The 22,042-nt window shown below is 32.0% G+C and overlaps 2 protein-coding genes across 2 annotated transcripts; one reads left to right on the top strand and one right to left on the bottom strand.

The window, feature by feature from the left end:
• Positions 1–10,166: 10,166 nt before the first annotated feature.
• Positions 10,167–15,415, top strand: LOC133314067 (ferredoxin-thioredoxin reductase catalytic chain, chloroplastic). Its single transcript, XM_061515505.1, has 6 exons — positions 10,167–10,392; positions 10,964–11,076; positions 13,913–13,962; positions 14,101–14,172; positions 14,914–14,974; positions 15,160–15,415. The coding sequence occupies exons 1-6, from the start codon at positions 10,299–10,301 to the stop codon at positions 15,202–15,204; spliced, it is 435 nt and encodes a 144-aa protein (XP_061371489.1). The 5' UTR covers positions 10,167–10,298; the 3' UTR covers positions 15,205–15,415.
• A 1,092-nt stretch (positions 15,416–16,507) lies between these two features.
• LOC133314099 (zinc finger AN1 domain-containing stress-associated protein 12) lies at positions 16,508–18,898 on the bottom strand. Its single transcript, XM_061515540.1, has 2 exons — positions 18,713–18,898; positions 16,508–17,072 (listed from the first exon to the last, which is right to left on the bottom strand). The coding sequence occupies exons 1-2, from the start codon at positions 18,818–18,820 to the stop codon at positions 16,599–16,601; spliced, it is 582 nt and encodes a 193-aa protein (XP_061371524.1). The 5' UTR covers positions 18,821–18,898; the 3' UTR covers positions 16,508–16,598.
• Positions 18,899–22,042: the final 3,144 nt, after the last annotated feature.

Genomic DNA, 22,042 nt, shown 5'->3' with positions numbered 1-22,042 from the left:
CAATATGTGTCACATACTTTGCAAGACTTGCATTACCCAATGTGTATTTAAGTCATGCACGCTCTGTCAGGCGGGCCCAAGGGGAGGCCGTGGCAGGGGAACAATCACCAATGGGTTAAGTGAATCAAATACACCATGCAAGTGGGTCCGATACTATATCACATCCCAAAATCTTAAAGCATTAGGTTCATAAGTCCCCCACTTATATACACTTCACCTAGCCCATTACCAACCAATGTGAGACTCATCACACTTGAATATTCCAACAATTTTCCCCTCAAAAGTGAAACCCAACATTGATATACCCCCTACCTAACATTGATATATTCCCCCTCAACCAAGTACTCAGGCATACTCAACTTGTCTCCTAGTCAAACACCTAGCTAGCTCAAGGTCAACCCGACTCTGATACCATTGTCAGGTAGGTCTAGGGAAAGCCTGTGGCGGGGGACTACCACCAATGGGCTAAGTGGATCAAACACACCAAGTGAGTTCGACATCACATCTCAACCCAAAACCTTAAGGCATTGAGTTCATGGATCCTCCCACTTATATACACGCCACCTAGCTCATTACCAACCAATGTACAGTCATCACACTTGAATATTCCAACAATCTCTCCCTCAAGTGTGAAACCCAACATTATTATACTCTCCCTCAACCAAGTACTCAATTCGCCTCCTAGCTAAACACCTGGCTAACTCAAACCCAACCGGCTCTGATACCACTGTCAGGCGAGTCCGGGGGGAGCTCGGGACAGGAGGCCGCCACTAATAGTCTAAGCTAAACCACCATATCACGTGGATATGACACCATGTCACAAACCAAAAATGTTAAGGCATTGGATCCATGGGTCAATTCACTTATATCCACTTCACTTAGTCCATTACCAACCAATGTAGGACTCATCACACTTGAATATCCAACACACTCCCATGCATGTCTTGCAGGGCATGATACATGACAGGATACAGTGATTTTTGCACAAATCACATAAAGGGTGATGCGCGACTTGAACACGCACGCCTCATACATATCTTATCGTATTATTTTGATAAATTATTTAGTTTATGAAGAAATAATATTGTCCTTTTAGCATTATTATGCTTATTTTTCAATTGTCGATTCTAGTCAAGCTTTAGATATATTATATATAAGTCGAGGTGACTCGTTGATTTGAAAAATAAAATGACAGTAGATGGAGCACGAAAAGTCAAATATATACAGTGCTTTGCTACCTGCAGTAAATTGAAATTGACAAAGAAGTGTCTACTAGTGTTTTCCAGAAAAAAATAATATAATTTATAAGAGTTTATAAACAAATTTTTTTGTAAATATAAGATTTCCTGTGTTTGAGTACTAGTTTAGGTTCCATTTTCATTTAACTTTCTCTTAGTGTTTGGTTCGGGAGAAATTTATTTTTACTAGAGAAATGTAATTGATAGGGAAATGGTTGGAAAGTGAATTTGGTAGGAAAATGTAAGAAAAGTTGTTTGGTTGACCGAAATATTACCAGGGAAATTTATTTAAATTTGCAAAATCTATGTTCGGGAGAAACTTTGCACCTGTTTTTTCACTTCCCCAGTTATCTCAAAATACCACATCTCAAGTGGTATTCTGTAACAGTGAATTTCATCCAAAAATCAACACAAAAGTCATTTTCCCATCTATCCTATTTGCCTAGTATTTTTAAAAAAAATCTGAACCAAATGTGATATTTTTCAATATCCACTTACACTTTCCCATCAATCACAAAGTAAACTTTCAACCAAGGTAGTGTTTGGTTGAAAGTTTATTTTGGGATTGATGGGAAAGTGTATGTGGATATAGGAAAATACCACGTTTGGTTCAAGTTTTTTCAAAAAATACTAGGCAAATAGGATAGATGGGAAAATGACTTTTGTGTTGATTTTTGAATGAAATTTACTGTTACAGAATACCACTTGAGATGTGGTATTTTGAGATAACTGGGAAAGTGAAAAAACAGGTGCAAAGTTTCTCCCGAACATAGATTTTGCATATTTAAAAAAATTTCCCTGGTAATATTTCAGTCAACCAAACAACTTTTTTTACATTTTCCTACCAAACTCACTTTCCAACCATTTTCCTATCAATTACATTTCTCTAGTAAAAAAAAATTTCTCCCGAATGAAACATTACCTAAGTTTCACAATGTTTTCCCAGGAGAAGATAGTGTAATTTGTAAAAATTTGTAAAAAAGTTTGTAATCAAATTATTTCCCGTTTTCCGAGGAGGTGTAGGAATTTCCGAGGATTGCTGAACTCCATTGTTAACGTTAATCTCGAACATCAAAGTTAGTGATTTACTAGTAGGTATCATGCACACCACAGAATTGAGAAAATCCTTTTAGTTGCACGCACGCAGCTCAAATCCAAAATAACAATGACTAAGACATCACTTTTCAACCAAAATTTCAAAACAATTTATGAATTTATCCACATATATAACACTCATTCAATCTATTTCTGATCAACGTGAGAATTCATTATTCGTATATGAATCACCCTCATATACTATTGTTACGTGATTAAGGGGGAAATAAGGGAGATTTCCATCTAAAAGACAACCCACAATAAGTGAGATTGATAATACATTTCAACTCAAAAACTTAAAACATTAAATTTATGGGTCCATCCTGAATATTCTCACCTAGTCTATTTTTAATTAATGTTAGACTTCACTACGTACTCACTTCGATCTCAACCAATAGGATTCAACTATGCCGTTGTTTAAGAGGTCATTTTGTTTATTAATTGGTTGTGCTCGTTTTTTAACAACACCCATTTATTTATCATCTAAATATATAGAAATATTAAAATGTTAAAATTTAACATTAAGTTAATTCTTTCAAAAGACTAAACTGATAATATTTATATGTTTAAAAATCAAAATAAATTTTATGGGTTGGGGTGGCTGAGATAATTTTGACTTATTTATTGTATTACAAAATAAATATTTATTTTTTATTTGTTTTAGCATAGTGTAAGTTTTACTTAGCTAATCTTTGACTAGTACACAGCTAGCTTGTGTGCATGCATGGGATAAATATTACTTACTAATTAACTTATACACTTCACTTGTTTTAAATTTTTTGGTAAGAATTTCTTATTTTTTATTTTATCATTATTTTTATTAATGGAGTAAGAATATTTTAAATATTCAACAAATAATAATTTAATTAAATATAAATATATTTTTAATTTAATTATTTGATAATTTTATGAACCTTTTCTTAATCACATTAAAGACCAGAGTCATCAAACACATAACTTCAAATAGAGGGCTTTTGACTTAAGAAATGCAAATTTTAAAAAATCCACCTGTTTAGTTCGTTGACCAAATGTTTTACCTGATTAATGCAGGAAGACGCGTTTCAGGTGGTTACGCGTTTAGTCGCGCATCTGACACATGCGCGTTTCTGATAAATCTGAACACGTATGTACCAGGTACATGTCTAAACACATCTGTACCAGGTGCGCGTTTCTGATTGTGACACGACTATGCCACGGAATGCGTGTCTGAATATGTCAGATTTGTCAGAAACACGCACCTAGTACAGACGTGTTCAGATTTGTCAGAAACATGCATGTGTCAGGTGAGCGATTAAACGCGTAACCACCTGAAACACGTCTTCCTGCATTAGTCCGGTAAAACGTTTGGTCAACGAAGTAAATAGGTGGATTTTTTTGAAATTTGCATTTTTTTTTTTCAAAAACCCTCAAATAGAAAGCATATGCTAAGAGAGACGCTCATCAATTGTATTTTTTTTTTTGGTACAGGACGCTCATCAATATATAGTTTCGAAAAGATATATAACCGAAGAATCCACTACTAAGACAAACTTAAAAAATGATTGTTAATGTTCAATTAAGATTAATCTTGTATTTTATGATCGATTTATATATAAATATTATCAAGTATCCTTGCATGAAGAACCTGCTCACAAATATGGGTTCACTATATGATGAAGGGAAATTAAGCTCACCCACGTAAAATTAATATGATTCCTGTAATTATTAATTTAAATTGACAATTAACAATATTAGTATTATTATTAAATTGATAATTTAAGTAACTCAACGCACAATGTTGGAGTCCTGGAGGAGCTAGAGGGGTGATCTCCTCTCTTTAAATTCACTGAACATTTGTCATAGGTTACATTCAGATTTAAAAGAAAAGTAGTTTAGCATTACCTCCATCATTTTTATTATTCCTCTTATACGAATAAAACTTGGAAATTTCTTTAAGTTTGACTAAGTTATTGTGAATTTTGTTTTTCTCGCCTTCTCTTACAAAATTTTCTGGACTGCCATTTTTAAGGCAATAATGGTTTAATTAAATGCTATTTTTAAATTAGTAATTAGTATAAATATAATTTATGTGTGATATTTGTCTTTATTTATTATTGTTTATTTTTTATATTATAAATTGAGGTCAGGAGATGGGGTGGGAAAGGGGCAGAAGGGTGCTATCGGGCAGTAGCAGGGCAAATGCATTGGTCCACTTAGGCGGTGTTTGGTTGAGATTTATTTAAGAGATACCTAGGCATCATAGATAGGGTTTCTTTGTTTTCTATGTTTGGCTCACAATATTACAAAATTTTAATAAGAAACACATTTCCCTATACTTTAATATTTGTGTGTAAAATGAAAAGAAAGTCACTGTTCAATTTCTCCACTTTGAACGTGGTATTGTGACTTAGACGGCTAAATAAGTAAAAAGACAACTAAAAAGCTGATTGTAATACCCTTATTTTATCTAATTTGCTCGGTAAATTTTTTTTTAACCAAATAACTTTTTTTACATTTTCCTACTAAACTCACTTTCCAACTATTCCCCTATCAATTACATTTTCCTAGTATTCAAAAAATTTCTCCTCAACCAAACACCTTAGTGCATTTGTTCTTACTCCCACATGTCACTAGGAGTGATAATTTTCAATCACGATAAGAACTTCGTATTTAGGTTGACTTATTTTTAAATTAAAATCGTGTTTGTGTTAAAAAAATTTAATATAAAAAATGTGTGTCATATTGCATGTAAATACATAAACACAAAATTGAGCTGTGATAATATTCTTATAGGTTATTTGTGTCGTATCAATACAATATTTGTGAAAGAAACATTCGGTATACAGGTTATTTGTGTCTTATCGTGTTATGTCAACCTGAATAAAAAACACTAAATTTTAATATTAATAGTTTATTCGTATTGTGTCCTATTATATCAACTCACATTATAAGTGGTGCATTTTGAAGTTAGTAGACTACTAATATCGTGTTTTATCACGTCAACCCATAAAATAAAAGAATCGTGTTTGTGTTGAAAATTTTGTTCTAATTTCAAATTCGTGTGGTGTATTTGTGATATCAACTTGAATTGCCACCTTTACATGTTACAAATATAATCTAGCTTATCAATGGGACAATATCTGGAGGTGGATGGGACCGGAACGAATACGTATGTTCCTTTGGTTGTTGGTTGGAGAAAAGTTGTTGACTAATAGTCGGAGGCTTCAACGTCACATGACCTCTTCAGGTGTTTGCCCTAGATGTAATATCTCTTGTGAAACTAATCTCCACGCTATCCGGGATTGCCCTCAGTCAAAAGAGGTTTGGAGGTTGGTGGTTCATCAAACCAGTTGGCAGGTATTCTTCTCGCTTAATCTGCATGACTGGATCTTCTCTAACTTAAAAAATTGTAGAAGCTTGGCAATGGACGATGATTGGCCTTTGACTTTTGGGATATTAGCGTGGAGCATTTGGAGGAGCAGAAACACTTGGGTTTTTGAAGGAAAAATCAATAATGCTTACACAATTGCCCACTCAGCCTTGGGGTATAGCAATTGTGTCAAGCATACAGCTACCACTCTCCATGCAGCAGGTCTTCAATCGAGAAAAAGTGTAGAGAAGATGATAGCTTGGTCTTATCCTCCGTTAGGATGGGTTAAACTTAATGTTGATGGGGCTAGAGCTGGTAATGGGAACAGATCAGGATGTGGTGGTGTTATTCGTGACCCGTCCGGAGCTTGGATTATCGGTTTCTGCAAGAATTTGGGGCCAGGTACTGTTTTGCATGCAGAATTATGGGCTTGTTTGGAAGGTTTGCGTTTAGCTTGGGAAAAAGGATTTAGAAAAGTGTGGCTGGAAGGAGATTCCCTCTCAGCCCAACATATTATTTCTAATGGGTGTCATCAGGATCACCCTTCGTCGAGCTTGGTGCAACGTATTAGAGGAATGTTGCAAAGATGCTGGCAGGTCCAGATTTCTCATGTCCATCGTGAAGGAAACAAAGTAGCTGATTTCTTAGCTTCACATGCGTATAGCTTTCCATGGGATGTGCAAGTCTTTGATGACCCTCCTCCTGGCTGTCTTCAAAGTTTATACAGCGACACTGTAGGTGTTCGTTGGGCTAGGTTCTGTACTTAAGCCTTTTGCTGTGTTTTTTATTTCCTTTATCTTTCAAAAAAAAGTTAGCTGACTTATCACCTCTCAATTAATTAAACACATATTAATTAGTTTTGAACATTTTGAATATCAAGTATTAATTTTGAACATTTTGAATATCAAGTATGAATTTTTTTCATTTAATAATTCTATTTTAAGTAATTAAGAGAACAAGGAAATAGTGATTTTGGAAGGAGACTCTCTGGGTAACTCAGCAGCTAATAACCAAGGGTTGTTGTGATAAGTCCAATCCTTTTTATTCCTTGGTTCACAGAATCACGGACCTCATAGCGAAGTGATGGAAAGTGGAAATCTCATAGACACACGTAGAGAAGATAATGGTGTACCCTTGTGGATGTTACTGATTGGGATGGATACACACACGGGTTTAAACTACCTGCGGATGGTTGCAGGAGTTTGGCATTAAATGATAGTATGGACATTACTGTACCCATATTGTTGCGTAGTTAGTTTTTCTGTTGTTGTATTTTCCTAGTTTCAAAAAAAAAAAAGAACACAAAAGATGATTTGTAAAGAAGATAAAAAGCATACTGTACTAAAAAAAACACAGATAAAGCATAACTCAAAATTTAGTCATTAAATTTATTTTCTGTTGGCTGAATATAGTACTAAATTTATCTCAAGAATATACTTATATATATAATTTAATTAAATATTTTCAACTATTGAATTTATTTATAATTTTTATATTCTTTTAATTTATACTTCTTTGCTCCAATTTATATGAACTTTAATAACTTTAAATAAAGTGTTTTTTTTCTGAATTGTATTTCTTGTTTTCCTCCCTCCGAATATTTACCGAGTAAAATATCTTTATAAATAACTCTAACACAATGTATTAAGAGTGATACTACAAAATATTATGGATCAACTGGTAAGAGATTATTTCAACTTATTCAATAATTTCAAGTTTGAATTCCTGAAAATACAAATTTTATTAAAATTTGATATGAAAATTTTTACCGTCCATATAATCAACTCAAGTAATCATATAAATCGAACCCAAAACCGTTTTAACTACTAGATCTGTTTATCTTATTAATTGAGCCTTCGGGTGCTCATTGGCTTAACCTACCTAAGATCCACTCTAATATTTTGGACATGCCAATTTTTATCCAGTCCCAGCCCTATATCTTGTTGGGCCATGACAATTATGGGACGGACTCATGTCAAAATTTAAATAAAATATACCAAATTCAATGTTGTGCATGTTAAAGTAAAAAAAAAAAAAAATTAGAAATAAGAAACTCAAAGAGGTTTTTTTTTAAAAAAAATATTGAAAGGATAATACATTTACATTGCATGTAGTTCGTATAATGCTAATTTTTTTTTTCGTAGACAACATATAATGCTAATTTACTTCGGCTAATTAATGGTCTCAGCTAAAAGCATGAATTAATTATGATAAGAATGTAATTTCAACCATTTAAATTATATTATTTAATTTTAAAAAAAATTATATTATTTAATCATATGAAAATAAGGATTTTTATACAATATATATTTTCAAAAAATGTATATCAACACAAAAATATTATTAATATGGTATTAATTACATTTAATTAGTCTTTTGATTTATATTTATTTTAAAAAAAATTAAGTCTTAAGATATTATGTAACTTCTTCATCAAGCTAATCCGAAATGTCACTTGATTTTGTTTAAAAAATATACCGACTTTAATTTTCAAAACTTGGACCCACCTGATCTAATTAAGTTTATTAAGATATTATAATTACATGTTGGCATGTTTAAATGCTTTAATGCCAATTAGTCTTTTAAGTAAGTTTTCATGCCAGTTCAAACTTTTAACAATGTCACATAAGCCTATAAAAAAAGGAAAAATATTTATTTTTAAAGGATATAGAGTTATGTTATTTTGAATGAAAGAAAAACACAAACTAATATTTTTTTATTTAAAATTTAAGTTAAAAAATACTTTCCCCATGATTTTTATTATTTGTGTCTTTCTTTCACCTAAAATGACATAACTTTATGTCATTTAAAAAGGACAAACATCAAACCAAAATAAAAATAAAAATTAGGTTAGACTAAAATTTTATATACCAAAAAAAGTAGCCAGATTTAACTTGCTTGCATGTCTAGTTATAGTGACCGCAAAGTCTATATTTACATATTATCTTTGTTATGCAACTTGTATACTACTGATAACAGAAACAACAAAAGTATATATATCAATTAACTTCGTATCTTTTTTTTATAAAATGGAAAAAATGTAAGAAATGGTGTATAATCGTCATTTTATTCATTTATTTATTTTTCCTTTGGCTTCCCAATATATTTATCTCTTACATACACGTAAAAATATATGGTGTTCATATTTTTTTTTCTCTATTCTCTTCACATGAGTTTAATTATTGTCTCTCATGTTATAGGAAATAAAAATCTCTTCTACACAAACACAAAAATATATGAGGCCCATGTGTGCTAATGTGAGGAGAAGAGAGAGAATGAAAAAATATGGACCTCTCACACTTTTATGCAATGTTATAAAAATTCAATCGACCCCGCCGGGTCAACCTAGAAATTGGTGAACCGGTCATATAACCTATCCGGTTTAGATATTAGATCGGCCATGTAATGAAACCAGTGTGACTCAATGGGATCCGATCAGTTTTTCTAAAAATCGGCGACCCGATCGATTCAACCAATGACTTGACTCGGTTCATAAAAAAAATAAAAAATTTGTTCGTTCTCATCAATTGATGTCCTTCTTTTTTTCACTCTCACACACAAATAATTTATTTTCTTTTGAAATATTTGAGTGTTCATTTTCCTTATTGACTTAGATACGTTATGTACCTACAACACTAATATTATTTTGATTATGCAATTTGCAGGAAATTTTGATTTCATTTATAGTTAGTGATGTCGTCTACTGAACCAAAGCACCAGTATCACAAGTATTATATATTTGATTGATCTTTTGTTGGACAATGATTTGTAATTTATTATTTTTCATATTAAAATATTTGAAATTGATATTTTTTTACATGTATTTGAGTATATTTTTAGTTTTTTAATATAAATTACAGATTTACATATATTTATCGGGTCATGCAGTTAAACCAGTAATCCACTTGTTGAACCAGTGACCCAGTAATCTAGTATCTCGACTGCGTCAATAATTGGGCTGAGTTTAATAAAATTGCTTTATGTACATATAGAAGATAAAATTTATCTTCTACAGCATAAAAAAATATTAAACTCATATATAAAATATAAAATGTAAATGCATAAATTTGAACTTTGTAACATACTCCGTGGTTATGATTCTTATGATCCCACATGACAAGCTTAATATAACACGAAAATGCAAAAGTCCAAATTATGAAATACATTCCAACGATATATATATGAATCCCACGTGACATTCAAATCATCTAATAGCACATGGCATTCAAACTTGCTAGTCATCCAAATCATGGTGAGTTTGGATAAGTAGATGGAAGAGGGCCAAGAGTCCAAAGAATGATGGTTGGTACTTGACACTTCAAGATCAATACTCAAAACTCAATACTCGTGGAAGATTCTTTTAAGTTACGTGATAATAATAACCAAGCAACTAGATATTTTTCAAATGAGTGGCTTCCACACACCCCAACTTTTTGTTATTTCATAATCCCAATCTTATACTATTTTTCACACAAAATCAACAACCAACGACCACAGAACATAAATAAAACATATAAAACGCAGAGGACAACGTAGTATTTTTTGGTCTCTTTCACACGAACATAAGAACCACACAGAAACCATACCCTTTTTGTTGCAGAAGAAAATCATTGGCAATGACCTCCCAAGCTTCCTCCTTTTCCGTCGCCGTTCCTTCCATCGCTTCCCCTTTCCGGCGCAACCGTAATCTCCCCGTCGTTCGAGCCCAAGGTAAAGTTCATTCTATTGCTCTTAGTTTTCTCATACTATTTTTTTTTTTTTTTTTTTTAATTCTCCAATTGATTCTGATTGCAATTCTCCACACCCCAATTGGTTATTATTGCATATTTTGAATAAGTGCTCTAAATATTAAGCAAGTTTTGCTCGTGGTTCTCTTTGTGTTTGTGATTGTGTTTATAGTTTCATCACATCTTCATCCGGAAGCTGTTTGTGGAAATGCTCTCTGAACGAGTTCTGGAATTCTGAGTTTTTTCTTATGTTCCGAAATTAATTTTTTTCCTTGTGAATTGGGATTTGATGCAAAGCTCTGTGTTTGTCAAATTTGAAAGCTTTTTGGCTTTTGACAGAACTTCGAAATGGTAATATGAATGTTTGTTAGCTTAAATATGCATTGCATGCGTGTAGAGTTTGGAGGTTTAGTCTTCTTTTACACATACATACACAATAATTTTGTTCCGGAATCTATTAGCCCATTTTTTTTCGTTGACTCAGTTTTCTGTGGCCAAAATTTTGTATTGGTTTTGCTTTTAATTTTGGTGAAATAATTTGCTGGTTCTTTCAGTGGAACCATCAGATAAATCTGTTGAAATCATGAGGAAGTTTTCAGAGCAATATGCCCGTAAGTCAGGAACATACTTTTGTGTTGACAAGGGAGTCACTTCTGTTGTTATCAAGGTACATTCTCTATCTTTGGCATATAAGTTCTCTTGTAATATGAATTTTATTTTTTTAGACATTTTCCCTTCTTGTTTGAGTAGATGCCATTGCCAAATAAAAAACTCATAGTTCATTTCATACTCTTTTAGTTGATGATATGAATCTTGGTGCAGTAAGTCCTGCGATGTCAGGAAGTTTTGCTGTTTTCTAAAAAGTGAGAGTCATGGAGATTTGTTGTGTTTGGCATCGTTGCATTTCAATGTAAATTAAAAAATAACTATTAGAAATTTATAAAGGGTTTTTCTCTACTTGAATTTAACCCTTCTTTGTGAGATCTATACCTGTTTTAGTAGTGTATCAGTGCAGTGTACATATAGATCTATGCTAGGTGCTACCTGCATTATATAAGATTGACTGTTGAATTCATATTTCATGCTCTGAATCGTTCTGGAATGCGTTCCTTCCATTAGGCAATTCATTTATTTATATTTAGTATGATATTCTTATCAAATGACTGTATATTTTTACTCTGCCTGCCACCTTCTTAATTTGAGAGCTGGGGAACTTCTGTAGGGGTTATGGTTTTTAAATTTCATTTGTTGACAATACTAGGAGGCCATCATCTTAGATTGTTTGAGAAGCAAGAAGTTGGTAATGACTGCTAGTTTTTCTTGTTCAGCTATCAGGATCCATAAGTAGGTGCCCCCCAACACACACAACCCATCCAATTTGAAACATTTGTGAATGTAGAGGTTATGGATACCTACATTACTTCTGAAAATGCTGGGAGGTGTCCATCTTAGCTTGTTTGGTAAACCAAAGACTAGGCTTTTCTGGTGTAGTATGCTTTCATGGGTCTTTTGGGATCTTTTAATAGTATCCAAATGTATACTTTTGAATGGATAATGGTAAGCTACATGCTTATTAAATTTCGTGCAGACTGCAGAGATAATTATTTTTTTCTTTTGGTTAAAAGAAGAATTTGTTGAGAGAAAGAAGAGGAATGCATCAAAGGATAGAGATTAGTTGATTTTATAGCTTAATCTTAAACCTTTGGGGTGATTATTCAGTTTCAGAAAATCAACCTCACCTTATTTCTCTTAGGTACTCTTAGTTGCCTGTTTTCAATCAAGATTTTCTAGGGTGGTTTTATATTTTTGGGTCTACAAGTTGTTTTTTCCTTTTATCTTTTCTAAGATTTTGGTTGGCTAATTTCTTTCAGATACTATGATAATAGCTTGACATCTTAGTGATTTGATATTAATAAATATAATAATGATAATAACAAAATTGAACATTGTATTTGCAATTTGATATTTATATTAATATCCAAAGCACTTTTAGGATGTTTTTAACCAAACAATAAGTTGCTTTATATATGAAATGCTTTTGACTTGTAGTTACTAAACTTGATATTTTGTAAAGGCAAAGCACGAACTCTGGGGCACAAGACTCCCTGACTTTGCGAGGGCAAGGGTTACAGTTGATTGTACGCAGTCTTTCCCTTACATTTTTTCAACTAAGCTATTTCCTATACTCGCAAAGCTGGGGAGCCTTGTGCACCGAGGTTTTCTCTTTGACCTTACAAAATCTCAAGTTTAGTAACTACATGTCAAAAGCATTTTATATATAAAGCACCTCCTTGTTTGATTAAAAACTTCCTAAAAGTGCCTTGGATATTAACATAAATATCAAATTGCAAATACAGTGTTCAATTTAGTTATTATCAATATTATATTTATTAATATCAAATTAGTAAGATGTCATTATATTAGCATAGTTTCTGAAAGAGATTAGCCAACCAAAACTTTATATTTAGTATAAATCCAAAAAAGTATCTGCTCACAGTCACAATAGTTCTTTTTAAACATTATCAAATTCACACCCCTTGTCATAAATGTTTTTTTGGTTTTAGAGCACCTTTTTAAATTTTATTTTCATCCTTTTAATATGGAAAATGCAACTTTTATTTGTTTCTAGTTGCTCAACAGATCATGTGTTGGGCAGAATCCTTGGAAGGGAAATGACTAAAAACACAGTCGGAACTAGTAGGTCACATGGATTTTTTTTTTTTTTTTTTGGGTAAGCTGTAGGTCACATGGATTTAAACGTGGAATGTTAGGTATAGACAGCTAAATAAGTTATCTAGCCTGATTTGTTACAGTTTACCCCATTTCTAAGCTAGAATCTACGTAATTGAAAACTAGTTCTGAGAGTTTTGCAGTAGATTTTGATAGGCGTCATATTAAGGCCTCCTGAAAACAGCAAATAAGGAAAATTATTTGAATCACCTAGACTGGCATGTTGGAATGAAATTATACGAAGTCTAAAAATCAGTTTTCCAGATTGTAGTCTGATGAGGCAATATTCTCTTCCAGTAATACCACATACTCCAATTCAGGAAAGGACAGATGAAAATAAACATACATGTGTGTCCATATGTGCATAATACGGAAACAGATTCTTTTATTTTAAAATCTCTTTACAAACATTACATAGCTGGGGTCCTATTAAATTTTTTGAATATTTATTTAGAAAGGGAGGGAGCTAGCTGAAGCAGTGGTAAAACTATTCCTTTGTGATTGAAAGGTCATATGTTCGAATTTGTGAAACAGTTTTTTTGCAAATATACAAGGGTAAGCCTGGGTATAAGGATTGTCTTTATCTCTGCCCTCACTGGTTAGGGTTTAAAAAAGAATATTAAGAAAGGGAAAGACAGTAAAATTTCACATGACATGGTCTTGTCATGTAAGATTTTATCATGAGAGAATCCATTCCCCTATTATACTAATATTGAAAGTAGTCATTTTCTTGTGTAATTAATGTTTCTTCTATTATTTCTATTTTGGAACAGGGCTTGGCTGACCATAAAGATACGTTGGGTGCACCGCTGTGCCCTTGCCGGTACATACTTGTTCTTTCAACTTGTTGTGAACCATAATTTTTTCTTCATACTATAGTTCTGGCAGTGTAGCTGCGTACGTAATTTGATCGAGTTCTTATGTTTTCTAACTTTCTAAGCCCAAAATTATTGTATTTTAGGCATTACGACGATAAAGCTGCTGAGGCTGCGCAGGGATTTTGGAATTGCCCATGTGTTCCAATGAGAGAGAGGTAAGCATTATCTTTATAACTACTTGGAACATATGTGCCTTGTATGATCTTAAGTTATCAAGTTTGAAGCTACTTCTTTTGCAAGGATAAGTTTTATTACAAGCATGTGTTTGTTTAAATCCGTTATATTTAGTATTGTATTGATAATGTTTAGAGAACAGCTTATATATCATTCTTGACAGATGTTATACATTGGTTACAAAATAAGAAGCTAGCTACTTGTCTTTACCCTTCAGAGAATACGTAATGACAACCAGTAGGCCCTTATGTTCTTGGAGAATGTTTTAATGACTTTTTCGAGTACGAAATTCATGTTTAATCTCCTTCTGTATTTTGTTTTTACATTTTATAGAGTTATAATTACATATTTACATATAAAACAATTTTATCGAATAGAACATTTTTAGCCATGATCTTATTATCTTGTTAATACCTATTTGTTCAAGAGGTAGGTCATAATAAACTCAGGCCAAAAACTTTGTAGAGACACTCTTGTTATCAGGTTTGAAACCTGAAGTTAGTATATATTTTGGTCAGAGGCAGTGAGTAACTTTAGCTGTTTTGAGTAATACTAGTGATCTGATCTCTACTGGAGTATTTGTGCTATAAAAGCCCTTATATTTTTTGCATTTGTTGTTTGTGAAGAAATGTGGTTTTTTTTTTAAAAAAAAAAAATTATGAAACTTTTAAGTTCAGTCCCACCTGGATATTGTGTTTTCTAATTGTGGTTTTGTTTGATAGGAAGGAGTGCCACTGCATGCTCTTTCTCACTCCTGACAACGATTTTGCTGGCAAGGAGCAGGTAATTCCTTAATTCAATTTTTCGAATTTTGATTTTGGTCCTCATGGTTGCAGCTGGTTGTGTATGCCGTGTTGGCTGCAACCTGCAAGAACTGTTGTTGTGCTCCTTGACTTGGCACATACATATTTTGTTAAGAGTACAATTATTTCTTTTAAAGTTAAATGCAACATTTTCTTGCCTTGCAGGCTATCACCTTGGATGAAATTAAAGAAGCAACAGCAAATATGTAACATAGACTATTGTGTATTAAGGTACTTGTTACAGTCTGTATGTTTGGAGAGACAAATGAAAAGAAGAGTGTAATAATATATGTAGGTAATATATTTGTAATTACCGAAAATCACATGTAATTCTTTTTACTTTGCTCTTTCTGAATAGCCTCTAACCCTTACTGTATTACAAATCTCATTCATTTCATCTCCATTTTTGTTTTATGCTGACCCTGAAATGCAGCTCTATTTTAATTAGTTTCGCATGTTTATCACATAAATAAATCAATATTATTCATTTTTCATTTTTTTATCTTAATTGGTTCTTCATAACCGATAAGTTCTGAATATTGATCTAGTATAGTGTACAGATGGACAAAAAAAAAGAAGAGGATTTGATGTTTTTCATGTTATAAGAAATAATTTTATCTCCTGGACACATAAAAATATGTAGGGTTCATGTATTTACCATATAAAGAGGAGGAAAAAAACAAGTTTCGTGCACTTTTATGTGTATATAGAAGATAATTTTATCTTCTATAACATGAGACATTTTAAACCCAAAAAAAATAGGAGAGAATTCTTAATAGTATGGAAAAGAAATCTTATTTGTACATTTGTGTCCATAAAGAAAGGCGCATATTGTTATATTTCCGATATGCAATATTTCCCCAGTAATACCTTTGGTAGAGGTTTAAAATCTTAATCCTGGACCCGTGCCGAATCGGATTAGTTGCGAAGCAATGAACCGATTAGAATATTTTCAAAAAAAAATGAAAGGTGCATATTGTTAGGGTTGACCTATTGATGCGTTTATTTTATGAGAAATGTATTTCTCAAATCACTGGAGATAAAATTATCTTCAGTGAGTCCAAAACGACATCGTTTTGGATTGTAAGATTAAAAATTATAATGATAAAGACTAATATAACTCTGTAATAAATTAGAATTACAAAAACAAGTCACAAAATGACGTCATTTTGTGCTAATCGTAAATAATTTACCTCCGTTAGTTGGAGAAATGTTTTACCCTTATTTTATATGGAAAGATTGATGTGTGCTACCACAATTTGCATGCTAGAAATGCAATATCTGCTTTAAATAAAAACAAACTCCACAACAATAGATTCCTATATCGTAGTTTATGGATGTAATGTAAGTTTTTAATTTTTTTGTTTAGATTTCTCTACCAGCTCATCAAGTAATTAATTAATCCGGTCAAATCAATAAAATCAATTCATTAATTAATTCGGTCAAATCAGTAGGATTATAATGACGGCACAAATTTCCCTACCAAATTTTTGAGATAGTTGCATACCCCAGACTCAATTTCAACATTCAAATTGCAATTATCATCCATTGCCATCAATAACAACTCAAGAATTACACAATTCACACGCTAAGCAATTATCAATTTAACAAGCCTTAACAGAAGGAGAACTAGTAGTAGTAGAACGAGGACCAGCACTCTTGCCACAGTCTTGTTCTTTCTTTGAAGCCAGAGCAGCAGCCAAGAACCGATTGTTCCCCCTTCCATCAGTAACAGCAGAAGATGAGAAGGAGGGTGAAACTCCTTTCCTACAAGCATGATCAGCAGGGAAACGGTGCTTGAGACACACCTTAACATTGCAAGTTTTACAAGTACTGTTATTAGAAAACGTCAAAATCTGCTTGCAGCGCTTAACGGGGCAAATGGGTTTCTTCTTCTTGTTGGGGTCACAGTTTCCAGAGTTGTAATGCCTCTTCAAGATTGCCTCCTCATCTTGTCCCACATGGCCTGTGGTCTCAATGGACATGGAACATGTTTCGCAAACAACCACTTTTCTGCTGTTGTGGTCGGATTTCGGGCACGCATGGGACTTGTAGGATCTGTGTTCCACACAGAACACCTGCAATTGCACACACGTTAATCCCTTATACTATTTTTTTTATAGATATCAAATGGTGCATGTGAAGTCCTAATAAACGATTTTGAGTTTCTGTCACTCCACCCTTTTTCATGAATTGAAAGTCTCAAGATTTAAATCCACTATCCTTTAGGCAGGTCAAATCCTGTTGTCTAACTAAGTAGCCAATTTAATAGTTTATATTATTTTCTAGGCTATTTGACCAATTGAGATTTTTTGTACTTTTAATTTATCAATTTAGTATTTGGTTCAAAGTATTTACGAACGAGGATCATTTAGTGACGTGAGAGGGACACAGCGTCACTGAGTGCCGCTACCAACCCCCCACGCCAATCATACTTTTTTTTTTTACTTTTTCCTATTGAGTGCCGCCCCCCCTCCCCCGGGGCACTCACAGAATTGTGCCAAGTGGTACAATCTGGTTACTCCTATTACCGTAAAACTTCGGAAAGTCATAACTTTTAACTCGGGTATCCAAATCAGATGATTTTTTTTTTGATTTCACATAACTTTTCGAGATCTACGCAATGACATCTCATTTAACATATTTTATTTCTCACAAACATAATTCAAATCTGTAAAAAGTGTAATTAGTGTTGCAAATTTGAACTATATTAATGAAAGGTAAAATATATCAAATGAGGTGTCATTGGGTAGATCTCGAAAAGTTATGTGAAATCAAAAAAAGAAAATCATTTGATTTGAATACCCGAGTCAAAAGTTATGGCTTTCTGAAGTTTTACGGTAACAGTAGTAACCAGATTGTGTCACTTGGCACAATTCTGTGAGTGCCTCAGGGGAGGGAGGGCGGCACTCAATAGAAAAAAGTAAAAAAAAAAGAAAAAGTTGTGAGTGACGCGGGGGGTTGGTAGCGGCACTCAGTGACGCTGGGTCTCCATCGCGTCACTAAATGACCTCCGTTCGTAAATACCTTGAACCATATACCAAATTGGTAAATTAAAGGAATAAAAACCCCTAATGGGTGAAAGAGCCTTATTTTCTAACACATCTCCTCATGCAATAGTTTGTTAGTTTTGAAGTGTGGTTTTGAAGTATGGATATTGTGTAGGCCCAATTTTTATTTTTTATTTATTTATCTTATGCTTATTTAATTCCACACATTGGGGGCAGCGAAGATTGAACTCGTAACTTTGTGATCAAAGAAACTTTGATACTATATAAAGAATCACTCTAACTCAAAATATTAATCTTAAGTTATTAAGTTATGGTAATTTTAATGATTTATATTATTTTCTAATAGTATTTTAATTCTACACCATGCATTCACCATACATAAATTTTCACTTGTTTGATGACTAAAGAGAGGTACACAAAATTTTCAGATTATAATATCATTAAAAATTTAACATAAGAGGATTCATTCTTTGTTTGTAACGGAAAAAACAATTGTTTTGTTAATGAATTAACAATTTTTTTAAGGAAAGTTGTTGCGTTGATAATTAAAGAATACAAGTTAATAACTATAATTGAATTTTGATCATGTGTGAAATTTAACGCATAGAAGAAACAATTTTTTTTTCCAGGTTAATTATAAGGTGATGGAGAATCATAGGAATAAAAGAAGGAAAACGTAGGAAAGTGTTGAGAAAAGATGAAATTACCAGTTTGCAACCGTCGCATGCGAAAGGAAGGAAATCTAGCTGGTTGCAATCATGTTGTTGACAGTGTTTACCCAAATCTGGGAAAGCTTCTGTTCCCCCTGATGCCATGGATTTGATATTGAAGAGGTTTTTGTGACTTGTGAAAGAATGAAAATCGATGAATAAGGTTTGTTTCTTTATGAATGTTAATTGAAATAAAACAAGGATTGAAGAGAATAAAAGGAAGCGTATATTTATAGGTTTGGTAATGGCTTGGGGCCTAAGACAGGTGCTACGCGTCACATATTTCAACAGAAGATTCTAGTGCCATTGGCAGGATACGCGGTTAGATTTTTTTTTTTTCTTAACAGGATAATTGATATTTTGTTTTCGGCCTTTCTTGGGTTTTTTTTTTTTCAAATAAAATTTTAGTTACTATACTTTTTATTTTTTTTTCTTTTTTATTTTTTGTAGAAATTCATTTAACTTTTTATTCTTATAATTTTTTTTAGCATTATTTTTAATTTTTTTGTTTTCAACTATTTAAATTTTAGCTTTCATTACTTGAAAATTTAATATTTATATTTTTAAATATTTCATTTTTAATTATTTAATTTTTAATATTTATAAAAAATTATTAAATTATTGGTCTTTACAATTTATAAAGAATTATATTCATAGTTTCTACTTATTAAGAGGTTAGTTCTTAAATGTTGAAATCTTAAAATAATAAGTTATTCTATCTATTTTTTTTTATCAACATTTGTTTACCACTCTCTAACACCATTAGATCAGAATCTAAATTCTGATCTATTGATATTAGAAAATTGTATGTAAAAATAGACAAAAAAAAATAGATAAAATAACATATTCCAATTTTAAAGCTATTAAAATTGATCTTGTTGTGAGGTGTGTTGGTAATTTGCATGAGGTTATAGATTCGAATTTCAGTATCACTATTGTATAAAAAAAAAATCTTAAATGGTAAAAAATAACAGGAACTCATATCTAAAAAATAAACTATATAAATTGAGTGAAAATTATGACGATGAAATCTTATTCAATATTTATTTTTCTTAAAATGACTATATCCCTGTTGCATGACTTGAAAATTAAAAATTATCTATAGTCAGAAATTAGGAAATAAAATAAACAAAATGGGTTTTTTATTCGTAAGTGTAAAATTGCCTTAGAATGATGGATATTGAAAATCCTTATAATGAATATTATTTTATACTAATGCGAAAATAAAAATAAATAAAATAGGAATATAAAGAATAATCATAAACATTAATTAGTAAAAAAATAAGCTAAAAATAAGTCAGAATTTTTTTCTAAATGTAGTATTTGGTATCAAATACTTTGGTATTCAAGTATATATAGTAGAAATACTTTAATATATATTTTGGTATCAACCTTCTCGAGATTTTAGTAATCCAAACATGGGTATTGATGATATTGAAATATTCTCAAAATATGGCGTGAAGAGTGTTAAAATGGGCTCATACAACTCATTATTTCAACTTTTTTATTGGCTGAGCAGGCCCTTACAGAGCCTCTTTGTTTAGAAATATACGGTGGAAAATGAGTTTGAAAACGTTTTGTTTTCGATGAAAATAAATTATTCTTATTTCATTTGGTGTAATTTTATTAGCATCTTGACAGCAATGATGCACCGACACCGACACGCGACATGGGACACGACGACACGTCGACACGTTAATTTTAAAAAATGTTAGATTTCGACACGTTAGGACACGTTTTGATATTAATAATATTTTTAATATACATAATATAATTTATATTTAATACATGTTGCAATTCATAATAAGTCATATAATTAATTTAATATTTGAATTTTATAATATAAATCAAAAGACAAATTTTTATCCCTTGAAACTTAAAATCAATGTCACATTGTTTTTCGGATATTTAGTTTGTATAGTTTGTAAATTATGTTTTGGGACTAAATGGTTGTTGCACATATAACTAGGTATGTGCAGCTACTTTGTAGACCTTTTGATTACATTTCCTCGAGCTTTGCGTTTCTTACATCCAGTCGATGAGGATAAGGCTAATAAAAAAAATATACTGACTTAGTTTTCTTCCTTCGTTTTGTGGTTTTCTTTCTTTCATTTCTTCTGTTCCTTCGTTCAGTTTGAAGGTTGATGATGGTGGTGGTGCCATGCGACTCTTCGTTATTTGATGTTTTGAAGAGGGCGAAGGTGTATGAGGAGCGGTGCCACAACGTCACCGTCGTCTTCATCATCGATCAGAAAGAACAATGATGTGTCGTTGGAGAGATTAATGATGGATGATGAAAGTGCAGAGCTTCTTCTCCTTAGTCCACAGATTTTAATTTTTTAAAAAATTCAAAAATTTTACGTTTTTATCCTTTGACCGCGTCGGACACGGTCAAAGTCGTGTGTCCACATAGTCAACGTGTCCCAAAATATTGACTTCGTGTCGGACGCGTGTCGGAACGTGTCGGAGCGTGTCGGTGTCCGACACGTGTCTGACACGCATTTTTTCAAAAAAATAACGTGTCGGTGTATCACAGCTTGACAGTGTCATTCAATTTACAATTTTTAATTTTGTATTTTAAAAAATAGTGTTTGTTATAGTGCTTAAATATTGAAAATATTGAACTTTTTATTTAATTATCTAAAGAGTTATTTATTTAAAGGGAAGGATTATATGGATGTTTTATTAATATATCCTTTTCATTTTAAAGACTAATATTATTTTAGGAGTAATCAAAAGGTAACACTATGGTATAGATAAATGATTTTTTAAACTTGTATATCAATACATAATAAGTTGTATCTATTGTTGAGAATGGTACGAGGGAGCGTAAAACCCTTTGTAAAGGATTTCTCCACCAACGGGCGTGACAAATTACTATAAGTAGGCTGACACCACATCTCACTTGGTCAACGTAGTAAACGACAAACCACTATAAGTGGCTAACATTACATCTCAACCAAAAATTTAAAGCTATAAGTTTATAGGTCTTTTACACTTATATGGTCCTTAGTTGATTCATGTTTAACTGACGTGGGACTTCACTACAACTTACACTTTGAATATTTCTAACATCTATGTACCAAAAATATTTTTAAGTGGTACATTTTTTTAAAACTGTGATCACGTTTACTTGGTCTAAAACTTACCCTAAAAGTATTTTTAATTTATATGATATGATTGATTAATTTTAATATCATGATTAATTATTATAGGAATTTAATTTAAAATATTTATAAGTGTGAGATTGGCTAATAAGGTACTTGTTTTAATATTTTCTACCAGTACAAGTCCAAGTTTTATTTCCTTAAAAATGTAGAGAGAGAT

The sequence above is a fragment of the Gastrolobium bilobum genome, unplaced genomic scaffold, assembly GCF_033153095.1.
Source record: "Gastrolobium bilobum isolate Gb01-03AN ecotype WA unplaced genomic scaffold, APGP_CSIRO_Gbil_v1 utg2368, whole genome shotgun sequence".
NCBI lineage: Eukaryota > Viridiplantae > Streptophyta > Magnoliopsida > Fabales > Fabaceae > Gastrolobium > Gastrolobium bilobum.
This window is presented reverse-complemented; position numbering and strand designations above follow the sequence as displayed.

What these genes read in the sequence shown, in the direction of transcription:
- LOC133314067 (XM_061515505.1), top strand. Translation starts at nt 10,299, where the DNA reads ATGACCTCCCAAGCTTCCTCCTTTTCCGTCGCCGTTCCTTCCATCGCT. An exon ending in GCACCGCTGTGCCCTTGCCG is followed by an intron (nt 13,963 to 14,100) that starts GTACATACTTGT and finishes ATTGTATTTTAG; the next exon opens with GCATTACGACGATAAAGCTG. An exon ending in TGTGTTCCAATGAGAGAGAG is followed by an intron (nt 14,173 to 14,913) that starts GTAAGCATTATC and finishes TTTGTTTGATAG; the next exon opens with GAAGGAGTGCCACTGCATGC.
- LOC133314099 (XM_061515540.1), bottom strand. Translation starts at nt 18,820, where the DNA reads ATGGCATCAGGGGGAACAGAAGCTTTCCCAGATTTGGGTAAACACTGT. An exon ending in CATGCGACGGTTGCAAACTG is followed by an intron (nt 17,073 to 18,712) that starts GTAATTTCATCT and finishes GTGCAATTGCAG; the next exon opens with GTGTTCTGTGTGGAACACAG.